This window comes from Mycteria americana, chromosome 6 (genome assembly GCF_035582795.1).
Source record: "Mycteria americana isolate JAX WOST 10 ecotype Jacksonville Zoo and Gardens chromosome 6, USCA_MyAme_1.0, whole genome shotgun sequence".
Taxonomy (NCBI): Eukaryota; Metazoa; Chordata; class Aves; order Ciconiiformes; family Ciconiidae; genus Mycteria; species Mycteria americana.
The window spans coordinates 3,319,020-3,337,782 of NC_134370.1; the positions used below are offsets into that span (position 1 = coordinate 3,319,020).

At 40.1% G+C, this 18,763-nt stretch overlaps 1 protein-coding gene across 3 annotated transcripts in view; it reads right to left on the reverse strand.

Annotated features, from left to right (window-relative positions):
• Positions 1–18,763, reverse strand: part of DOCK1 (dedicator of cytokinesis 1) — a 323,968-nt gene that overhangs the window by 8,576 nt on the left and 296,629 nt on the right. For all 3 annotated transcript variants that reach the window (XM_075504339.1, XM_075504341.1, XM_075504340.1), the window contains 4 exons: positions 17,332–17,477; positions 12,353–12,551; positions 6,724–6,877; positions 2,652–2,797 (listed from right to left, as the gene is read on the reverse strand). In XM_075504339.1, the coding sequence (XP_075360454.1) occupies positions 2,652–2,797; positions 6,724–6,877; positions 12,353–12,551; positions 17,332–17,477 (645 nt within the window). The remainder of the gene's footprint in view (positions 1–2,651; positions 2,798–6,723; positions 6,878–12,352; positions 12,552–17,331; positions 17,478–18,763) is intronic.

An 18,763-nucleotide genomic window follows, 5' to 3' on the forward strand; every position in this document is an offset into this window, starting at 1 on the left:
TTAACAAGGAATAAGAGGGCAATCAGAAAAGTACAATTAGATGATCACTTGGATAAAAGACTTAAGGTAGACCAAGTTAATAGTGGACTCCAAATAATCTAAGATTGCTGTCTCAGACACTAAATGACACTATTGCCTGCAGTTTGAAGTATTTCTTGATGCATTTATCACCGCATGCTTTTCAGTTCACCACAGCGCTTTTTTTGGTTTTCATAACTGACTGCAAGACAACCAGAGTGAACCATGTAATAATTTCTCATACAAGGAGATATTTCTAGTTTAAAAGCTACTAAGATAATCTTATCTATCATATTTTTTACTGATTTTTCTTCACTGATACGAAGCATGTGTAATTTAAAAGATGATCGGTTTACTAGGCATAGAATTATAAAGTTATGAAGTACGTAGCTATTTGACCCATGAAACAAAAGGCACTAAAAACCGTGGAGTGGGATTTAATCACAGCAGTAATAAGAATTTACCCATCTGATCTTTCATGCCCAGCACTACTCATTTTCTTTATGTTCTTTAACGGCTTCCTTCCTATAAGCCTGATGAAATAAATGCGCAGAGTGATTGTTATAAGACTAGAAGCCTTTTCTAAAGTTGACTCTAAGACTAATACATGTGGCTTTGTGACAAATCTGCTTTAGATCAATTTTTCAGACTTTGGAACTATATTCCCTTGTCTTGGAAAGTTTATAAAAATACAATGCCGAAGAAAATCTTGATTATATTTGATTGCATTTCTAAGGTATGCTTTAATCCTGAGCTCCTTCAACACTCAATGTTGAACAATGGCGCCCATTTGTACAATTACAAAATATATTTAAAAAAAAAAAAAAACAGAGTCTGAGCAGTGAAGACTGTCAAGAGAAAAAATATTAAGACCTGAATAAAACTTTGCAAAAAACCAAGGGAGCATATTGCTGCTATTTTTATGAACTTCCATTTAATGATGCGGAAAGCCCGCTCGTGACAGGTCCAGGAGCTGTGCAAGGTCACGTCTTCAACAGCAACGAGACTGAGGCTGGAACCCGAGTCACCTTCAGGTCTGGGCTCTGACCGTCACAGCATGGTGGCATTTGCAAGGAGTACGGTAAATATCTAGCATTTGTCCACTGAGTGGAAACCCCTTCAAACAGCCTCGCAAGGAATGGGAAAAGAACCCGGCTATCGGGATTTTTATTCCTCACCGCATGTTTTATCATCTCATTGTTTAATGCTTTTTAGCTAAAAATCGAACTTAGGGTAACAATCCTGAGCTACTACCATGACCTAAAACTTATAGTATATCATACAAAATGAATTTACTACTCTGGAGCTCATACAGGAAGGAGTTCCAGAAATTTGAAACCTAATTTGAATTTCTCAGGTTTCTTCATGAAGATGGATTCCTTAGACAAAACTCCTGGCAGCCCTCCTGTACGTTCTGTAATTTTCCACAGGTCTGTATTCAGGTCAAGCGAGAGCTGCTCCCTGAGAGAGAAGTCAGGGAAATGGATAAGAGCTTAGTATACTTTGGTGGAAATTAGAGGAAAAGGGTTGGCAGAAAAATTTAGTGAAAATATTTACTAGAAACATCCAGCCACAGGGAAGAACTACGGAAGAGATGATGGGAATAGAGAAGTTTTCCATATATGCATATAATGAGTAAAGCATTGTGTTTTACTACCCACATTCCTCAAGTTACTTCTATATCTGGGTTTTTTTCTCCATTTAGCCTGAAAATACTAAATTCCTGCAACAACACAGTTACAATTTCAACCAGGGAAAAAGCCAGACTTGTGTACTGTTGTGCACTGTGATAGTCTGTGTTAAACAAAACTATTCCCAGAGTTAAAACTAAATTCCTGCCTGACTCCTCCTCTGCTGAGATTAGAAATGCTTTCTCTAACCACAAAATTTACTGAAAAGCAAATTAGTCTGCAGCATTTCATTTGAATGATGAGCTTCAGAGAAATCCTGAAAGATACCTCTGCAAACAAAAAAGAATCATTACCTCTGAGAATTTTTCCACAAAATAACAGCTTGGCCAAAGTTATACATTTCAAAGTCAAAGAAAAGAAAACCTCTTTAAACATTTTTTTTTTTTCTCCAAAAAGGAAATAAATGGTCCTTCCCAAAAGTGCTGCTTCAAAGAAAAGGACCAAATTATTTTTAAAAGCTTCCAGGATACAAGAAACAAAGTTGAAAAGTGTATTTTCTTCAGAAAGCTGAAAACCCTGGTGATGATGAAGAGTGCTTCTGAGCTCCTTCCCGCAAAGGGGGCACGTGTCTTTGCCTCTAGGAAACAAAGGGCGATTGAATGCCGACAGAACGGAGCTCCAGGAAGGAAAGATGTCAGGTACGTGTTTTATTTCCTTTCCTGAGACAGGATTGAAAGGCCATTAAATCTAATGTGCTGCTGAGGCTATATCCTGCCAGCTTAAGCTCCCTTACCGACACAGCTAACAACATTTCGCTCAGTCTTCTCCACCAAAATGAATCCAACCTCCCTTCCGGTCGGTCCCCGTGAGCGATGCCGTTCCCTCATACTCCAGACGCTTGTTTGCAGTTGCAGAAATCTCTGGATTACATCTCGCTGTGGATCGCGCAACGTAGAAAAGCAAAGAAAATGGCAGGAAACGATCACCAACTCTGGGACTCACCCTTTGATGGGCAGGGGGGGAGGTCGTCGGGCTGATCAAGTCTTGACTTTCCATGAGGTTCCCATAATCGGCCATGCTTCCTTTGAGAGGCAGAGGAGGAGGAATGTCGGGGATGTCGGAGCTGGACATACCATTCAGCTCCAGATCTGTAAAAAATCAACACTGAGTTAACTCTTTCAATAACTGCATCGAATCCAAAGATCCAGACGGCGCCAATCCTTACAGCGTTGACACTGCGATAGTGCTGCACGCGCGGTATCGTTCTCTGCTCTTCGCTGCCTCTGTAATTATCTGCAGCTCATCTAATGAGGGATTTTAAAGGAAAGTAGAACAAATGAACCAACCCCCGCATCGACGGGAAGTACGCACTGTGGAGTCACGTTGGGCTAATTTTTAGGATACGCTCAAAATACTTGAACGATCCCCTCTTTTTAATAGAAAATAATTTTTACTTTGGATTTCACGCCAAAATATTCCTAGCTTAGCAAATATAATTTTCTCAGCTGTAAGCTCTGCATTTTCACCTTGTACATTAATACATAATAGAAGTTTTGGTAAGTGCACTAAGAAAATATAATCGAGCTAAGCTTTATTTACTTTCCCCCAGTAAAATAAAAGCTTCTTGTTAATAAAATGCACAAATGAAAGCCTATAATTAACTACATCTCTCTCAAAAACTTTCAAACTCCAGGTAACTACAATAAACCAGCAGTCATCAGTTGTTGAGTAAATAAAATCACGCAAGAGAAAGTACAAAACATTTATTATTACTGTTTGCTGGGTAGAAAGTTCCCTTTTCTTAGCAGATAAATCCTAGCAGGTACGTGCTGTAAAGGCGAATAGCCTGAGGGACAATAAAGTTTATTGAGGCCTGAGTGATACATAGGTTTTTGTGTAGAAATCCACCCACGGTGTATGTCAGGGTAATTCAGTCATTTTAACACAGGCAAAAGCCACTGTGAGCTGTACGAGATAAGAAACTTAATTTATTTTTGATAAATTAGGGAAGTGTTTTCATTTAGGAAATGAAAAAAGGTTATTTTTATTTTACTGGGCTGCTTTGTGAAGCAAGTGGAGGACTTGTTTATGCAGATACTTTTATTGCCAGGTTCCTATCAATATCTTACAAAAAGCGCCCTTGTATTGTTCTCTGAAATGGCCTCTCACTAACCCGATTTAACTGTAAGGTGGCTGTATTGATTTGTCACTGAAAACTGTAATTTTACTCTTCATCCTTTCACTTGAACTTTCAGCTACGCCAGGAAGAAGAATATTTTCCATCCTGGGACTTCAAACTTTCAGTGGCTTCTTCTACATCAGACTGAAAAGCGTTGTTTGTCCTCCAGGACCTAAATTTCTCATTGCTTTTTCCATTGCTCCTGTTTTTCATCCTTCCTTTTCTACACATACAGGATTTCTCCATTCTCCAAACATTCACAATACTTTCCTTTAAATATCTCCATCAGAATCTACTTCTGCTAAGCTCACATCATTAAAACATAGAACTGGAAAACATGTAACTGAACATTGCGTTTAGCTCTTCCTTAGCTCCTTTAGAACTAAGTTCCTTTAGAACTTCCCTGTTCATTCGCAGCATCACGTCCCCGTTCATAAACATTAGAAATTAGTCTTACAAGCTTTTAGTAGCTGAATTTAACTGCCCTGAACACTTCATCTTTGCATCTTATATGATATTACAGTATCTCCTAACTTCATGTAAGTCATTACATGTAGACTAACAGGCGCTACCAAGAAGATGGTAAGAGAAATCTTGTTAGGAGTTACCCAAACCCTTTGTTTCTTTAAGGTTGACATTTGGCAGGTCCATGGAAAGGCAGGCGAGCAATGCTTTCACTAGAGCTGCCGCGGAAACAACGTCTGGAGGCAACTCTACTTGAAGGTCTGCAATACTCTGAACAACGGATGGTCACCAACTGTCCATGCAACTGTGTCCTGCTCTGCTTCTGTCCCTTTCCCTAGGTCCCCCAGCTCCTGTTACCCCTCTAATTTTCTGCAGGCTCCACTGTGTTCCGACAGCCTGTACATGGAACCATCACAACCTCATCCTTTTGTAAGGCAGCAATAGATCCCTGTAAGTGAGGACAGAGTATTTCCATCCACATGAATAGCGCGTAATATACGTTAGTTCATAATATAAAATAGTTCCTAATATATGTTAACAACTTATTTGCATTCAGTCTAGCAAACTATTTAGTACAACAACAATATTCTACAATGAAAACACTTATTTGCCCTGACTAGCTAATCTCTCACACAGTTTAATGCAATCCAGGAGTCATCTGCCCTACTGCAGAAACAGGTATCGAACACAAACTCCAGTGATTTTCAGTCGTGTTTCAAGAAGATCTATTTGCTACAGATCTATTCATTTTCTCCTGCTCAATTCAGCTGAACTATACCTCACTAACTCAGCCACTATACAAATAATTACTCATCATTTCTGCTTTGCTATCGTTAGTCAAGGTGTTTCATCAGACTAGTATGGGCTGAATATTCATTCCTTACTGGACATGTGCCACTGAGAATATCTTTGCGCTGGCAAGAGACCAGTGAGATGACTTTTTTTTCATCTTAACCTAATGATCAGATTTTACACTCCATTCTCCTAAACTGCCAGCTAACAAGCAAGCAGTATTGCTTAGCAACCCATTAACCGCTTTTAGCCAATTTGTGCACTGAAGTAACTTCTTTATCCTTGGAATTCCTAAAAAATTTTACCACTACCATTCCTCAAACGATTACGGACAAGTCCCATGGATTTTGCAATAAGCTGAACCTATTTTACATAACACCCATACATCTCCAGCACACAGACATAAATATTCTCAGAAATACATGATAGCTTCAGATACTTCTTTAAAAAAGAGATCAACGTAGTTTTAATAAAATGTACACAGGAAGAAATAATCCAATTCAAAGAATATCTTTGGCAGGACTATATATACTCTACTTCTCTACATTTCCAGTTTTTAGCTGGTAGTTTTTGGCTACCAAAACTGTAAAGAAAAGAGAGTTCACTGTTATCAAAATACTTGTTTTGGATGGCTGACTATGCAAGGGAAACGCTGCATTTGCTTATTCCTCTTCCACGTGTTTGCAACCAACAATTTCAAATCATTAAAACAAAGCCACGTGCCTTTTAGAAGACAATTCTGCTGCTACAGATTTGTAGAATAAACACATTCCTGCTCACAGGACATATACCTGCAACTGGCAACAAGGACTTTCCAAAGCACTCACTATTTAAGGGAAAAGGTTTTAAGTATCAAAAAAAGTAAATAAAACAGTTGACTGTGATCAAACAAGATTTTTTTCTTAAGACCGATCATCTATTCTCCTCTTCACTAACGTTGAACTGTCAACTATTGTACTAGCCTTTAGGCACGCGTATCAAAAAGATCCTCTTCTTTTTTTGTCACATGCTAGCAACTGAAAACTCGGACCAACAGTTTTTGGAAAACAGCACTAAAAGAAATAGGTGTTGTATTACAGCCAGTTTTGCAACAGGGTTTCCTGAAGACTGAAGCAAACAAACGATGTCTTACAGAAAAAGTGAGTAAAAGATGTCAATGTCAAACAAAACATACATCAAAAAGACTGGCTTTTTTTTCCGCTTCTGGCTTGTACTCACTACATAGCAAATAAAAGTTTTTTTAAGGTACAATTACATTAAAAGATTGGTTTTTTCAGCCTTTATGCTCCAAAATTCCCTAAATGCAATACAGAATCAAGTACAACACTAATTTTTGACAGTTACTCTATACCTAAGTAATTGTTAATGATTACTTGAAAAGGAAAAGAAATGTTTGCAATGCAACAATTTTTCTTGCTTCTGTAAAATGGTGAAGTAATTTTTGCTGGCAGATGCAAGGAGCTTGATATTAAGAGGTAAGTTCTTGTTCCTGCAAGCAATCCCATGGTGATGGCAAAAAGACTAACTCAAAGAACTCAAACCAAGATGTAATGCAATGCTCAGGAAACACATCTCCCCACTAGAAGTTATTTTGCATAAAATTTGGTATTATAAAATATGATAAAATGAAAGACTTACTGGACTGTATGCTGAAAGAAAGTTTCGTCCGTGGAGTTATCGGGGGTGGCGTCACTTGGGAGCTGGGAGGTGATGGAGAGACGGAGAAACGTCTTTCACTTGAAATGACGTTTATGACTTGGCTTTTTGGTCTCTGTGGTCTTAGCGGGCTGATCTGCAGAAGGACAAAATCGAGGAAAATCCTAATTGTTTCCCTGCAGCACGGCACGCGTACAAGCAGATATTGGCCTGTAGCACCACGGCTCATCACGGTGAGACAGAAAAGGAATGCATGTTGTTACTGAGCGGCAGCCCCTGGGATTGCTGCATTTTCCCCGCTACCTCCTAAACAGTAATAGGGCAATGATAACATACAATACTTCTGATTTAATGCAGTATTTCACAGCTCCAAATGTTCTTCCCTTCTCCCCAGGAATCACAATGAGACTTAATGCACACATCTTCCCGTAGCCTGGCATATTTTTCTGAAGCAATGAGCCAATTCCCCAAACACTTGCTTAATAACAGCTAAGGAAGTCTATATCCTTGCACAAGATTATACAGCATTCAAATTCTTTTCTTTCTTCTCACGCGGCTCAACTTCCCTGTTAAAATTTCTGTCTTCAATTGTTTGCATGGTCAAACTCTCTTCTGAGGAAGACATCATCTGTCCAGACACTTTCTTGATGGCGCGTGTTTGCGCTTGTATTTAATTCACTGAAATATCCTTATTGTTTTGCTCTGGCTGCTTCATAGCTTATTTAAATTTTCCATCAGGAACCCTGAAATGATACTTGTCATCTGATGGGCAACTAATGCTTTTCTTAAGGTGATTTTTTTTACTGAGTTTAATTCTGAGCTCTACTGTTTGTTACCCATCCACCAGCCCCCCTATTTCTAGCAATCGCAGCGAAGAAAGGAATTCTTTATTGCCAGAAGATCACAGAAAATGGAGCAGCAACCTGAAGTTAAGACGGGAAGAACAGCCAAGGTGCTGCATTAGGACAAAACAGAAAATGTCAGCAGCAATTCATGCCTTTTTGAAGAATTTTGTCATTTGACAATGTTTTTTTAAAAAGTATGTTGCGAAGGAGAAATCTAAAATGAGGTATGAGTGCTTCCTTTTGTTTTCAGAAAACAAACCTTAAGAGGGTTTGCATAAAAGGCTGTGTCTCTGAGATCTTTCTACAAGAAATGAATGACCATAAGGTATGTAACTTTTTTTTTGAAAGTTCATCAAGACCTCAGGGTAACCTTTCAGAAATTTGCCTGATACTACAATTCAAGTCCTAAAGACTCCAAAGGTTTCTTCTTTCAAGATCTTTTAAAGCATATTTTTAGTAGAATGGATAAGCACAGTAATCACTTTCTCAGAGGCATATAATTATAAAAAAGCAACTAAGGAAATACACTAACTGATTGGGAAAGCTGCACTACCAGAATCAAGAGAAAAACCAACAACTAGAATCAAGTTCCCAAGTTAACCTGGTCTGTAGCTACTTATCTCAAATAAATTTTAACTTCTTCTGTGATTGACAAGCTTGGTCCTTTTCTTAAAGCTTCACATAAATCAGAGTTCTGCTAGGGAATATGAACTCTTTGGAGACCACTGATCCATAATGAGCCCATTGCTAATTTTTTTTGGTCTAATGAAAGCAGGATCAATAGTGAGTGATGTTAGATGCCACTAAATCAATAAAATGTACAGCTTGTTATTCTGATTTCTTACACGAGCTTTTGAGTGGTCTATTAACTATCTGGCTTCAGTGTTAGGCTTGCTATCAGCTCATGGAATCAAAGAGCTAACAATGAGAATTTATGTTAAAGAAGTTTATGTGGTACTTAAAAGAAGATACAAATCTCTAGAAAACTATAAAGACATTACTGATCATCTTCACATACCAAAGTGCTTAATTTATCTTCTGATAAGATCATAGTAGTACAAGATCTCTGTAATTAGGGCTTGGGTTTTGATCAGTCAATAAATTCATTATGCGTACAGGGAAACTTGGAAAAAAGTATTTAAGCCGTACAACTAGACAAAACGGCCTCTGAATGCTGCTTTTTAAAGAAAATGTAAAAGCTCCATGAAATAATCCTGCAGTTTTATAATCTTCCCATGTTCTTCCATGAAGATTCATTTGATTAGAAAAAAAGAAGTTCCTATGTAAGGAAGTCCATCGCAGTGATGGAAACACTCATTTCATTCGACAACATCATCTTCGAAACGAGCAGCAGAAGCTCTGCAGAGATGGGACTGACCGCTCTCTGGCACGCCTGCTGCGCCTCTCACTTGAGGTTCTCTGTAAATTTGGTATCATGCTTGCAATTACGTTGCACAAACCAATTAGGAGTGAATAACACAGGATCTAGAACAGATTCATATATAAAGTTATTGATGCATCCTTCCCTCCTGAAAGCAAGCCACTGATTTGTGGTGGGCGAAGAATAATTTAAATAGGAGTGTTGTCAGGCAACAGATAATCGTGTGTGTGGGGTGAGTATCTGAATCCGGACTTTTGAACCGTCAAGGACAAGCCTGTTATTTGCCAGCTACAACTGGCACGGGCTGGTTGCAAACTGCGATGACACCTGGATGAAACAGTAGTGACACACGCCGAACCCTCCTATTAACGACATGAGACGGAGCCAGTGATGAAGAGGCTGACCACGCGCTGCGCTTCCGCACATCGATTATTTTGACAGACCCCGCTATCCAAATCCATCACGGGTTCTCCTTTACTCCGTCTCACCCGTGAGCGCAGTTCTTCCAGGCTGCTATGTATCCTTCAGCATCACCTTAGACCAGACTTCGTCGCCCAGTCTTGCTCATGAGAAGATCGTGTGAGATGTGCCCAGAGTCATACTGACGTCGGCACATCGGGCGTCTGCCGCGTCATTCCTACCCACACAGCCTCCTCCTCTACCGCAGAAAGAAGGAAGAAGGGCTTGACCGATCTGGTGTCGACAAATCCAAGCTGGCTGTTATTCTTTCGTTCGCTTTCTTGACGGTACTTATAAATTGTCATCCTACTAAAGAAAAGCATGTTTTCTGCTGTAAAACGCCCAAGTATTTTAGAAGTCAGAACTAAGAATCCATTCGAAAATTCACCAAATAACTGAAATCTTGCAACTGAATTACCGATGGTACAAATGAGCTCTAAAATTCTCAATAGAAGGAATCCAGTAACTGTAATACAAAATCTAGTAACTAATAGTAGTTTATTACTAAAATCTCACTTTAAAAGCTCTTAAATCTGTATTTTAATTTCCATTTCTAGTCAAATCTGGATTCCAACTTTTTTGGAAACAAACAATCCTTCATTTCCAACCCCCTCCATTTCATCATCATCTTTTTTTAAGCTAGCAAACTTTCTGCTTCCAAGCTCCTAATGCAAGGGAAATCAAAATGCCTTTTTCTTCATAAAACACAGCAGTAACAGTGCTTTGGGAGCAATTCCAACTTAAAAAGGGAACTTGCACACAGTGCAGCCCACAAAAGTAGAACAATGGAAAAGCTGAATTCTTACCCAAAAGCTAACAATTTCCCTTTTGTATCATTAATAGGGGACATATGTCTCCAGAGTGCAAAAATTTCAAGCCAAGACAAATTTTATCTTTAAACTTCTTGACCTTATCTGTACAAAATTCCTGAAGACAGCAGTGGGAATTGTACAACCACTCTTGTAAACTAATCTCAGAAGTGTTTCCTCTATTTCACCTACAAGAGAAAATGAGCCACACTAACACCAAGCATTAAAAAATGACTTGGTCATTTTGGAGCTCATCAAGTAGTTTGCAGATACTGAAAAGGGAGAGTTTCTCTCTCACCAGTAAACTCCTTTTCATATTATTGATCTGTGGATTTGAAAAAGCTCACAGTAACTGTAGGTAACCAATTCTGACATTTAACTTCCCTCCCTCTCTATAACCGGGGGAAAATTAGTCATACCAGTCATCCACTGAAAGCTCTTGACTGGGAAGAGTGGAAAACTCAAGTCAAACCACGTTGGGCTTTGCTCATTTTTGTTCCTCAGATGACAAATGGGAATATGCCTTGAAGGGTTATCGTGTTCTCCTTTCCAGCCGGCATTTGCATTCTTCCAGTCATAAGCAATCTTCTCCAATGTCCAAGACCTCTCAGAGATGACAGTGACCTTGCAGTGCTGTCAACCAGCTCTCCAGCATCCTTGGACACCTCCCATCTGGTCTCATGGATTTGTGCAAGTCCAACTGACTGAGCGGCCCTGAAATACAATTTTCTTCTCCTGTGGCTAATGCTCTTCTTCCACAACCTCTGCTAGTCTGTTTGGGGATCTGGGAGATGTGAGTGCAAGCCTTGCCATTGCAACGTTCAGGCTTAGTCAAAATACAACTGCTGCAACGTGCAGAGTTGAATGCATTGAGTCAAAAAGATGAGACGTATGGAAATCTATGCAAAATGTATTTGCTGCCTGAAAACACTCCAACAATGCTCACCTGACTGGCTTTAGCAGGAGGAATCTCCATTTAAACAAAGCAGGGCTGATCCAAAATTTACTGAAGTCGATGGAAAAACTCATTGGCTTCAAAGGGGTTTGGGTGCAAAGCCTGAGACGCACAAATGGGGTTTCATCTGAGTTTTTGCTGAGCTAATACTGGGCCTAAGGCCACATCAGACAAAACAACTCTGATCTTCCAAGATGTCAGAAGACACATCTGAGAGATTAGCTCAGCTCTGGATGGAAAAGAAGGAGCAAACCCAGAAACCAGAGGAACTATGGCTGAACATCTAAGTAAAATTCCGCTACAAATACCAAACAGAAAGACTTAAAGGGTCTAGTCATGACAGGCCAGACAGAAATAATTTCAAAAGTCCAATATAAATGACATAGCCACCAACGAAAGACTCTGCCGAGTTAAAAGTTGGCTCTACAAGTATTTGTGCAAATCTTTAAAAGAACATTACATTTATTTCTGGAGGGCAAGTTTTAAACTACTGGCCTCAAAACAGGTGTCCAGGCAGAGATTTGGAGGTTACAGTTAGTTCACGCACTCGCTGCTCCAGCTTAAAATGGCCTTGCTTTCGATTTCAGAGCTAAAACTTCTCAAGTTACCTAAGCCTTTAGGACAGTTTCAGTGAATTAAATATATGCCAAGAAGAGAGGGCTTAAGAGAGATATGCCCTGTAGTTAATATTCTTACACACAGCCACCAGTGGAACTGCTTACGATTTTCTGCTCAAAATAGCCTTTCAAGAATACGTAATTGCCATGCACGAAATGACCTTGTAACATTTCCACCGAAAAGTGTCTTGCAGTAGTCAGCTGAAATATGAGAAAACCCATCACTATCTATGGGGAACCATAAATTCAAAAGGCTGCTAAAATGGTAGCATTTATTTTACTTAGGATATACCATCTGTTCCTTTTATCAAATAGTCATATATAGCTTTTGGTAAGATTTTCATATGAGATACCATGATTTTTTTACACTGTAAATAAAACCTGTATTTTTGATTCATTATCACATATATTAACATCGTAGCATATTCCCTGAGAGTTACTTTTGGTCTAAAAATAAAGTAAATCGTAAAAATCAACATTTTTATTTAAAAAGAGAAAGAATACTGCTCAGAATTAGATAAAGCATTACTTGCTAATAAAGTTACCGTTTCTGAAAGGATCACTGCTTCAGTCTGCTGCAGAGAAATATCAGTAGATTTAAATTCTTTATCGAATATCTCTTGATGCTTGCTGTTTCTTTTCTCCTTCTTCTTTTCTTTCTTATCTTTATCTAGGTCATCCTTGTCCAATTTATCTTGAGACCTAGAATGCATCTTTTTTGGCAGGAGGGGCTCCAGCACAAACCTAAAGAAAATTGTTGTTGCTTAGATCAATGAAATACTATTTTCAAAACACCTCATTTTCATTTACGTATTTCCCCAAGTCTCCCCTGAGTTAACGATGCTTTGCTAATCCAGGAAAACTCATTAGAGAGAAAAGGAGGGGGCAGAGGGTCGTAACAATCATAATTGTCTTACAATAAAATTTACTGCAGAACTGCTGAAGAACCAGTACCACGTACTTGCCTGCTCTGTAGTAAATTTACTGGTTTACAGCTACACAAACTCCTGAGTTTCACTGTATGTGGCTTACATACAAATGAGTTCCCAATTCGGCACTCCCGCTGTGTGCGCTGGGGCAGCACGGCAGGCACGCCAGCAGGCGCCCGGCAACTCGGGGGACATCAGCACTGTGCGAGTGCAGGGAATTGTACAACGCACCGAGGACATCACAGGATCACAGAATCGTATCGGTTGGAAAAGACCTTTAAGATCATCGAGTCCAACCATAAACCTAACACTGCCCAGCCCACCACTACACCATGTCCCTAAGCACCTCATCCAAACGTCCTTTAAATACCTCCAGGGATGGGGAGTCAACCCCTTCCCTGGGCAGCCTGTTCCAATGCTTGATGACCCTTTCTGTGAAGTAAAATTTCCTAATATCCAGTCTAAACCTCCCCTGGCGCAACTTGAGGCCATTTCCTCTTGTCCTATCACTTGTTACCTGGGAGAAGAGACCGACCCCACCTCTCTACACCCTCCTTTCAGGCAGCTGTAGAGAGCGATGAGGTCTCCCCTCAGCCTCCTTTTCTCCAGGCTGAACAGTCCCAGCTCCCTCAGCCGCTCCCCATCAGCCTTGTGCTCCAGACCCTTCACCCCTACCTCCCCTGCACCTTGGAGGCAGGCCATATGTCTACCAACGGCTTTAAGGATTCCTTTAAAAACCAGCCAAGTCCCCAGATTCCTCCTGGACTTTTTTTTTTTTTTTTTGGTGGAGAAAGAGGAGGTGTTTATTCCCCAGAGAAGGAGTAACAGTTGAGAAATTGTTCTGCAGAGGTGTAGTGATTTTCTGTTGAACACGCACAACATCAAACGCTTTCTAATCCTTGTAACCCATCAAAATTACCGTACCTTTTCACAGAAAAGCAAACAGCATCACCCTTAATGCAAAGGAAATACCTATACGTTGCACAAAAGCGTGAGGTATAGAGGTCGAACCACAGACACAAGCACCGCTCCTCTCTGCACTAACACCCTGTGTGTGTACGTCCAGTTTTGCACGCGTGCCTGAGGAGGTATATATATATATATATATATATATAACCACGCGAGTGGGCACACATCCACTCACAGATCCACACCGCTGCTCACCCACGTGAGCCTAGTTGTTCTGATATTACAGATAAACTCAAGAATGAAAAATCGATCCGATAATAACAAAGGGCAAGGTTAGTTTCCAAAAAGCAGATGTATTTTCCCACCTGGAATGCTTCAAGCGTGTGAATATAGGCAAGGCTGATAGACTACTACCATCAGCTCTGCAATTTTCACAGTCCATGACCATTTTTTTTCTGGCTACAAAGGAAAAAATCTTCAGGGGTTCAATGAACTTTTTAAAGGAGAACTTCATTTTTTGAAGAGTTTTCATTTTGTAGGGAAAGCACTGTTCTAAGTAATATTGGAACTCTTTTTAGCTATTTTTCACTCAGTAATTTAAAGGAATCTCTCTTATCTCACCTGTTTTTAATGACTAGTTTAAATAAGACATAAAGAGATATTTTGCTCTTAACGAGCTCAAATATTCTTAGCTAGACAAAGTATTTTATAATTTATTTCATATTATAAACTAAACAAACTACTAAAATCATACCCTAGTCAAAATTACACTGACAGGTTTTAAGAGGATGTCTCAAATCATCACATTACAAAAGCAAAACCAAACCAAAAATCCCCAAACGAAGAAACCAGCTTGCTTTTTAACACTGGAAAAGTATCTACTATGCCACGGTGATGCATGCACGTATAGACCACAGTCTTGCTGTGAAATACTGGCGGGTCCGTATTTCAGACAATTTGCAGTGAAGTTATCCTAATCATCTCCATTAGCAGCAATATCCAGCAGCAATACCCCAAATTATTATTATTATTTTTGTGGTCTGAAGCACTAAAGGCCTTTCAGTTTTCAGCCTAAGTCAGCTCATTTGAGGCAAAGATGCTCGAAGCAGTACCTGCGGCAACGGCCCCTGAGCCATCACCCTCACAACCAAAGCCAAAATCACACGGGTTGCGGGACAAAACTGCACGCTTTTTTCATCCCATTTTACAGATAGGGAAAAGGGAGGGCAATGACTTGCCCGGGGCCACAAAGCGCCTGAGTGACAAAACCCAGACCAGAAGACAGCTCTCCCGACAGCGTGTGGTTTAGCCACCTGAACGGCTTATTTTAGCTGCTTCTGCTGGGCTCCGCTGGGCTGGCGGGCAGCGACAGCCGCCTCGCAGGCTGCTTGCGAGTTTACAAGAGGAATTGTCATTCTTCAGACAATGATTAATTGCTTCCCTTCCAGGCATTACTATTATTAGTACTATTAATTATTTGTACGCAACGTATCGGTGATAAAATGGGCTAGCACGCCATGCTCCTACTTGAAGTACATTAGGAGTTTCAACAGACGGCAAATCACATAGGCACACCGGGACTTCCCCGCTTCCAACCACTCCTTCTAAGTGCTCAGGTTTGTACTTCTAAGTCCCATTTTAAGCAGTGAATAAACCCAAGGTCCTTTTTTAAAGTCAGAGTTTTATTTATATAGAGAGTTGGGAGTTGTAAAACACACACTATGTCAATGTCTGCTTTGAGTTTTTACTATTTAAAAGCTCCAGAGCAGGAGAAGCTGGAGCTGGCACAAAATATAAGTTGGGTGATCTGGGCAAGACAGTCCGTCGGCTCCAGTTTTAATTGTTTTTCTTAGCTTCATCTCTAATCTCAGAATTAACACATGAAGAGGGGGGAAATGGAAAGCAGGAGAGGACAACTGACCATAAACCCAATCAGCTATGGTAGGCACATGGGTGAACTTCTTCCAAGTTAGTAGTGACAAAGCACCCACATGATTTCTACAGTCATTTGAATTTTTGAGGTCTTTCATTACGTTATTTACATCTGATGATTTTTCTTCTCCTGCGCCACTGATCAATTTTTCAGGTCTTGATCAGGATCACATGATGATTTTTTCAGGTCTTCTCAGTGATGATAGTTGTTCATTGGATTTTCCTCACATGTATTACAGCGGTATCGCCCTGCGCTCGGAGCAGGAGCTGAGCTGCGCCGTGATCTTTGTGAGGTTCTTTTAAATGCACACACTGAGTAGACTCATGAGATCCTCCAAAACTACTAAGGGACACCTACTACAACAAAGCTAGCATGGAGAGGTGAAATTTAAGAAAACAGTGTCCAAGGAGAAAGAAAAATACATATAATGATTTTGAAGGGAAAAAGAGGAAGAGGTAGAGGCAGGCAGGGAAAGAATCAATATTTTTCTTCCGAGATAAAGTTGCCCACTAACCTGGGATGGTAGTTACCCCCAAGTTCCAGCAAGACAACTTTTGTGGATGAATTAGTCAAAACGCATCATCGTCTCTGCTGTCCTGCATGTGTATCAACATGAGTCACTGTGTATACGTTACAGAGGGTAACGTAATGAGAGCTGAATTGTGCTCTGTTTGCAGTTCTTCCCAATGGGTAAATAAACTTTGTAATCAAGGTAAGTATCATGTTGGTCCTTAGGTGCTGTAGTTAATTTTACTTGATGCTTTTACTATGTAGCCAGGTAATAACTCCCTCTGAAGGTGCACAAGGGACAGGAACGTTTCTAGCACGTCTCTGAAGTTAGCAGCCCTTCAGGAGGCTTTATAAAACTGCCGCCTCGGTCAAATATTGAGTTTCTGGACTATGGCAATGCCTGGGGGGAGGAAGAGGGAGAAGGGACTTCTGAGGCTGCATGGAAACCCCAGAAGAAAACAGATTATTTTGGTCTTTTGAGGGATGCGACTGTGAGACAGGGCTTATCAACAGAATTCCCAGTTCTCCTGTGAAATATCTGGATAAGTCTTGAAGTACAATCTTGCCATAAGCAGCTTTTCCTCTGGCAGCCAAAGTGAGAAGAAAAGACGGAGCAGTTAGCTAATCCCTTCCTTCTCCCAAGCCCCACCTGCTGACCGCGACAGGGCTGCCTGAACACACGTCTCATCACCGCCTTCCCAGAAGATCACTTCTGAACTATTACACTTGCAGTATTTTAACGGGATAATTTATCTCCTCTTTGTTTGGGGGTTTTTGTTTGAACGCTTAGGGGGTTTTGTTTCACTTTGTTTTAAAGAGGACCAAGAAGAGCATTGTATATTTATCTTGGTTAAAAAAAAGGACAAGGAATATATCTTGAGCTAAACGTCTATATAGGTTGGGGTTTTTTAGCCAATATTACGCTGTCACCTAAAAGCGCCATCCCCACCCCACGCTAGTTACTCCCACCGTTGTGTCACGCACCGTTTGTGGAGTATTATGATGAACCAAATCTGGAATAAAACACACTGGGGAAAAAACCCAACCAAAAAACCCCACAGTTCCTCATGAGATCAAACAAACGTCGTGCTGCCAGACAGGAGGAGTCGGTAGGATGGGAAGGAGTAACACCGTGATAGCACCGAGATCTGGAGCGGGGGGGTGACAATCCTCAAAACCTATAGATGTGCACACCAAATCATGCTTTACAGAGATAAGCCCTGAACGACTATTTCTTACGCACCCGTCCGAGCCAGGTCGAGAAGGTGTGCTGTCGGAGGAGATGGAAGACACCGATGCAACGGAGAGGGGTCTTGAAGACGAGGGCATTGTGAAGGATCTCACCATAGACCGTGGCCGACTGCCTCGTCTATCATCCAGACTTGAAAGCTGCAATAAAGAAATATAAAATCTTACTTCTTAAATCACAGTATAGCTGACATCTGGTTACCAAAAGCAATGTGAAAGGTTTGACAGTTTTTCTTCCATGTGGAGTTTTATATTATATAATTATACATTGTGTTTAACAACAAAGAAAGAAATTCTAAAGAAAATCCTTTTAAAGGACTAGGAAGAAATATTTAGGTCCTCATAGGCACATGTCTAATTTTAAACATATTCCAATAATTCATTTGTTTCAATGTTATTTGCATGCTTTTTTACATCTGGGCTTTAAAAAAGGAGCTTTCTACAAATAACTTTTTTTTTTAATCCATCTCTGCAACTGAAGTGACTGCCCTGTCAGTGTATTTAAATGAAATGGAGTTGGTTTTTTTTTTAAAAAAAAAAAAAAGAAAAAAAAAAAGAAAAAACCCACTAAGAGGAACTTTATGTCAAGAGAGCTAATTTACAGAGTGACATCTAGGTTAAGAAGAAAATATATGAAAGGTATTTTTTTTGTTTCAGACCATTTCAGAGTTCTGAATATTTATACAAGCTTTGTCAGTCATTAATAACTGATATATGCATAAAATAATTGAACTCTACCAGTCAACAAATAAGAATCTCATGCTGTTTAATTACAGGTATATTTTCCACCCTGTCAACTACTGGTAAATTGGCCTTGTACAAGGAAGACAGAAGTGATGTAACTCCATCAATCCTGACAATTCTTACTGGTGGGTAGAGGGAAATTAGAAAGATAACACCACCTGCGTTTGACTTGCCAGTCATCTCCCTGATGATATAAATGTGTATTATTGAAGTGACTGACACGCAAGTATCATTAATGTCAATTCTTCCTGTTCTCCTTGGGATTAAATTACTATTTGAACTTTTTTCTTCCTAAATATATTAGCAAGATGGGATTTGAAGGACTACAAATGGAACGCCACTTAGAAGGACACCATAAAGGCTGGCACGTTCCCCATATGATCTCAGTGTTCCCATTAAAATAAAAAGTCATCGCTATAGACAAAAGTGAAAATAAATCTCTGAAGGAAGGCCTGTCATGAAATACAACAGGATACTTCACTGGCATGTACTATTCCACCAAGGTTTTGGGCACTCGGAGAACAACGTCACTTGGCACGTTCTTGTCTTTCTTGCCGCGTCCTTAGTCCAGGACGCTCTGCACCTCACTGAGCAGAAAGCTGAAGCTCCATCCCTCACCATATCCCGCATCATCCACCCTTCAGAATAAATCTCTATGGGATTTTCCAGAGATAATTTGGAAC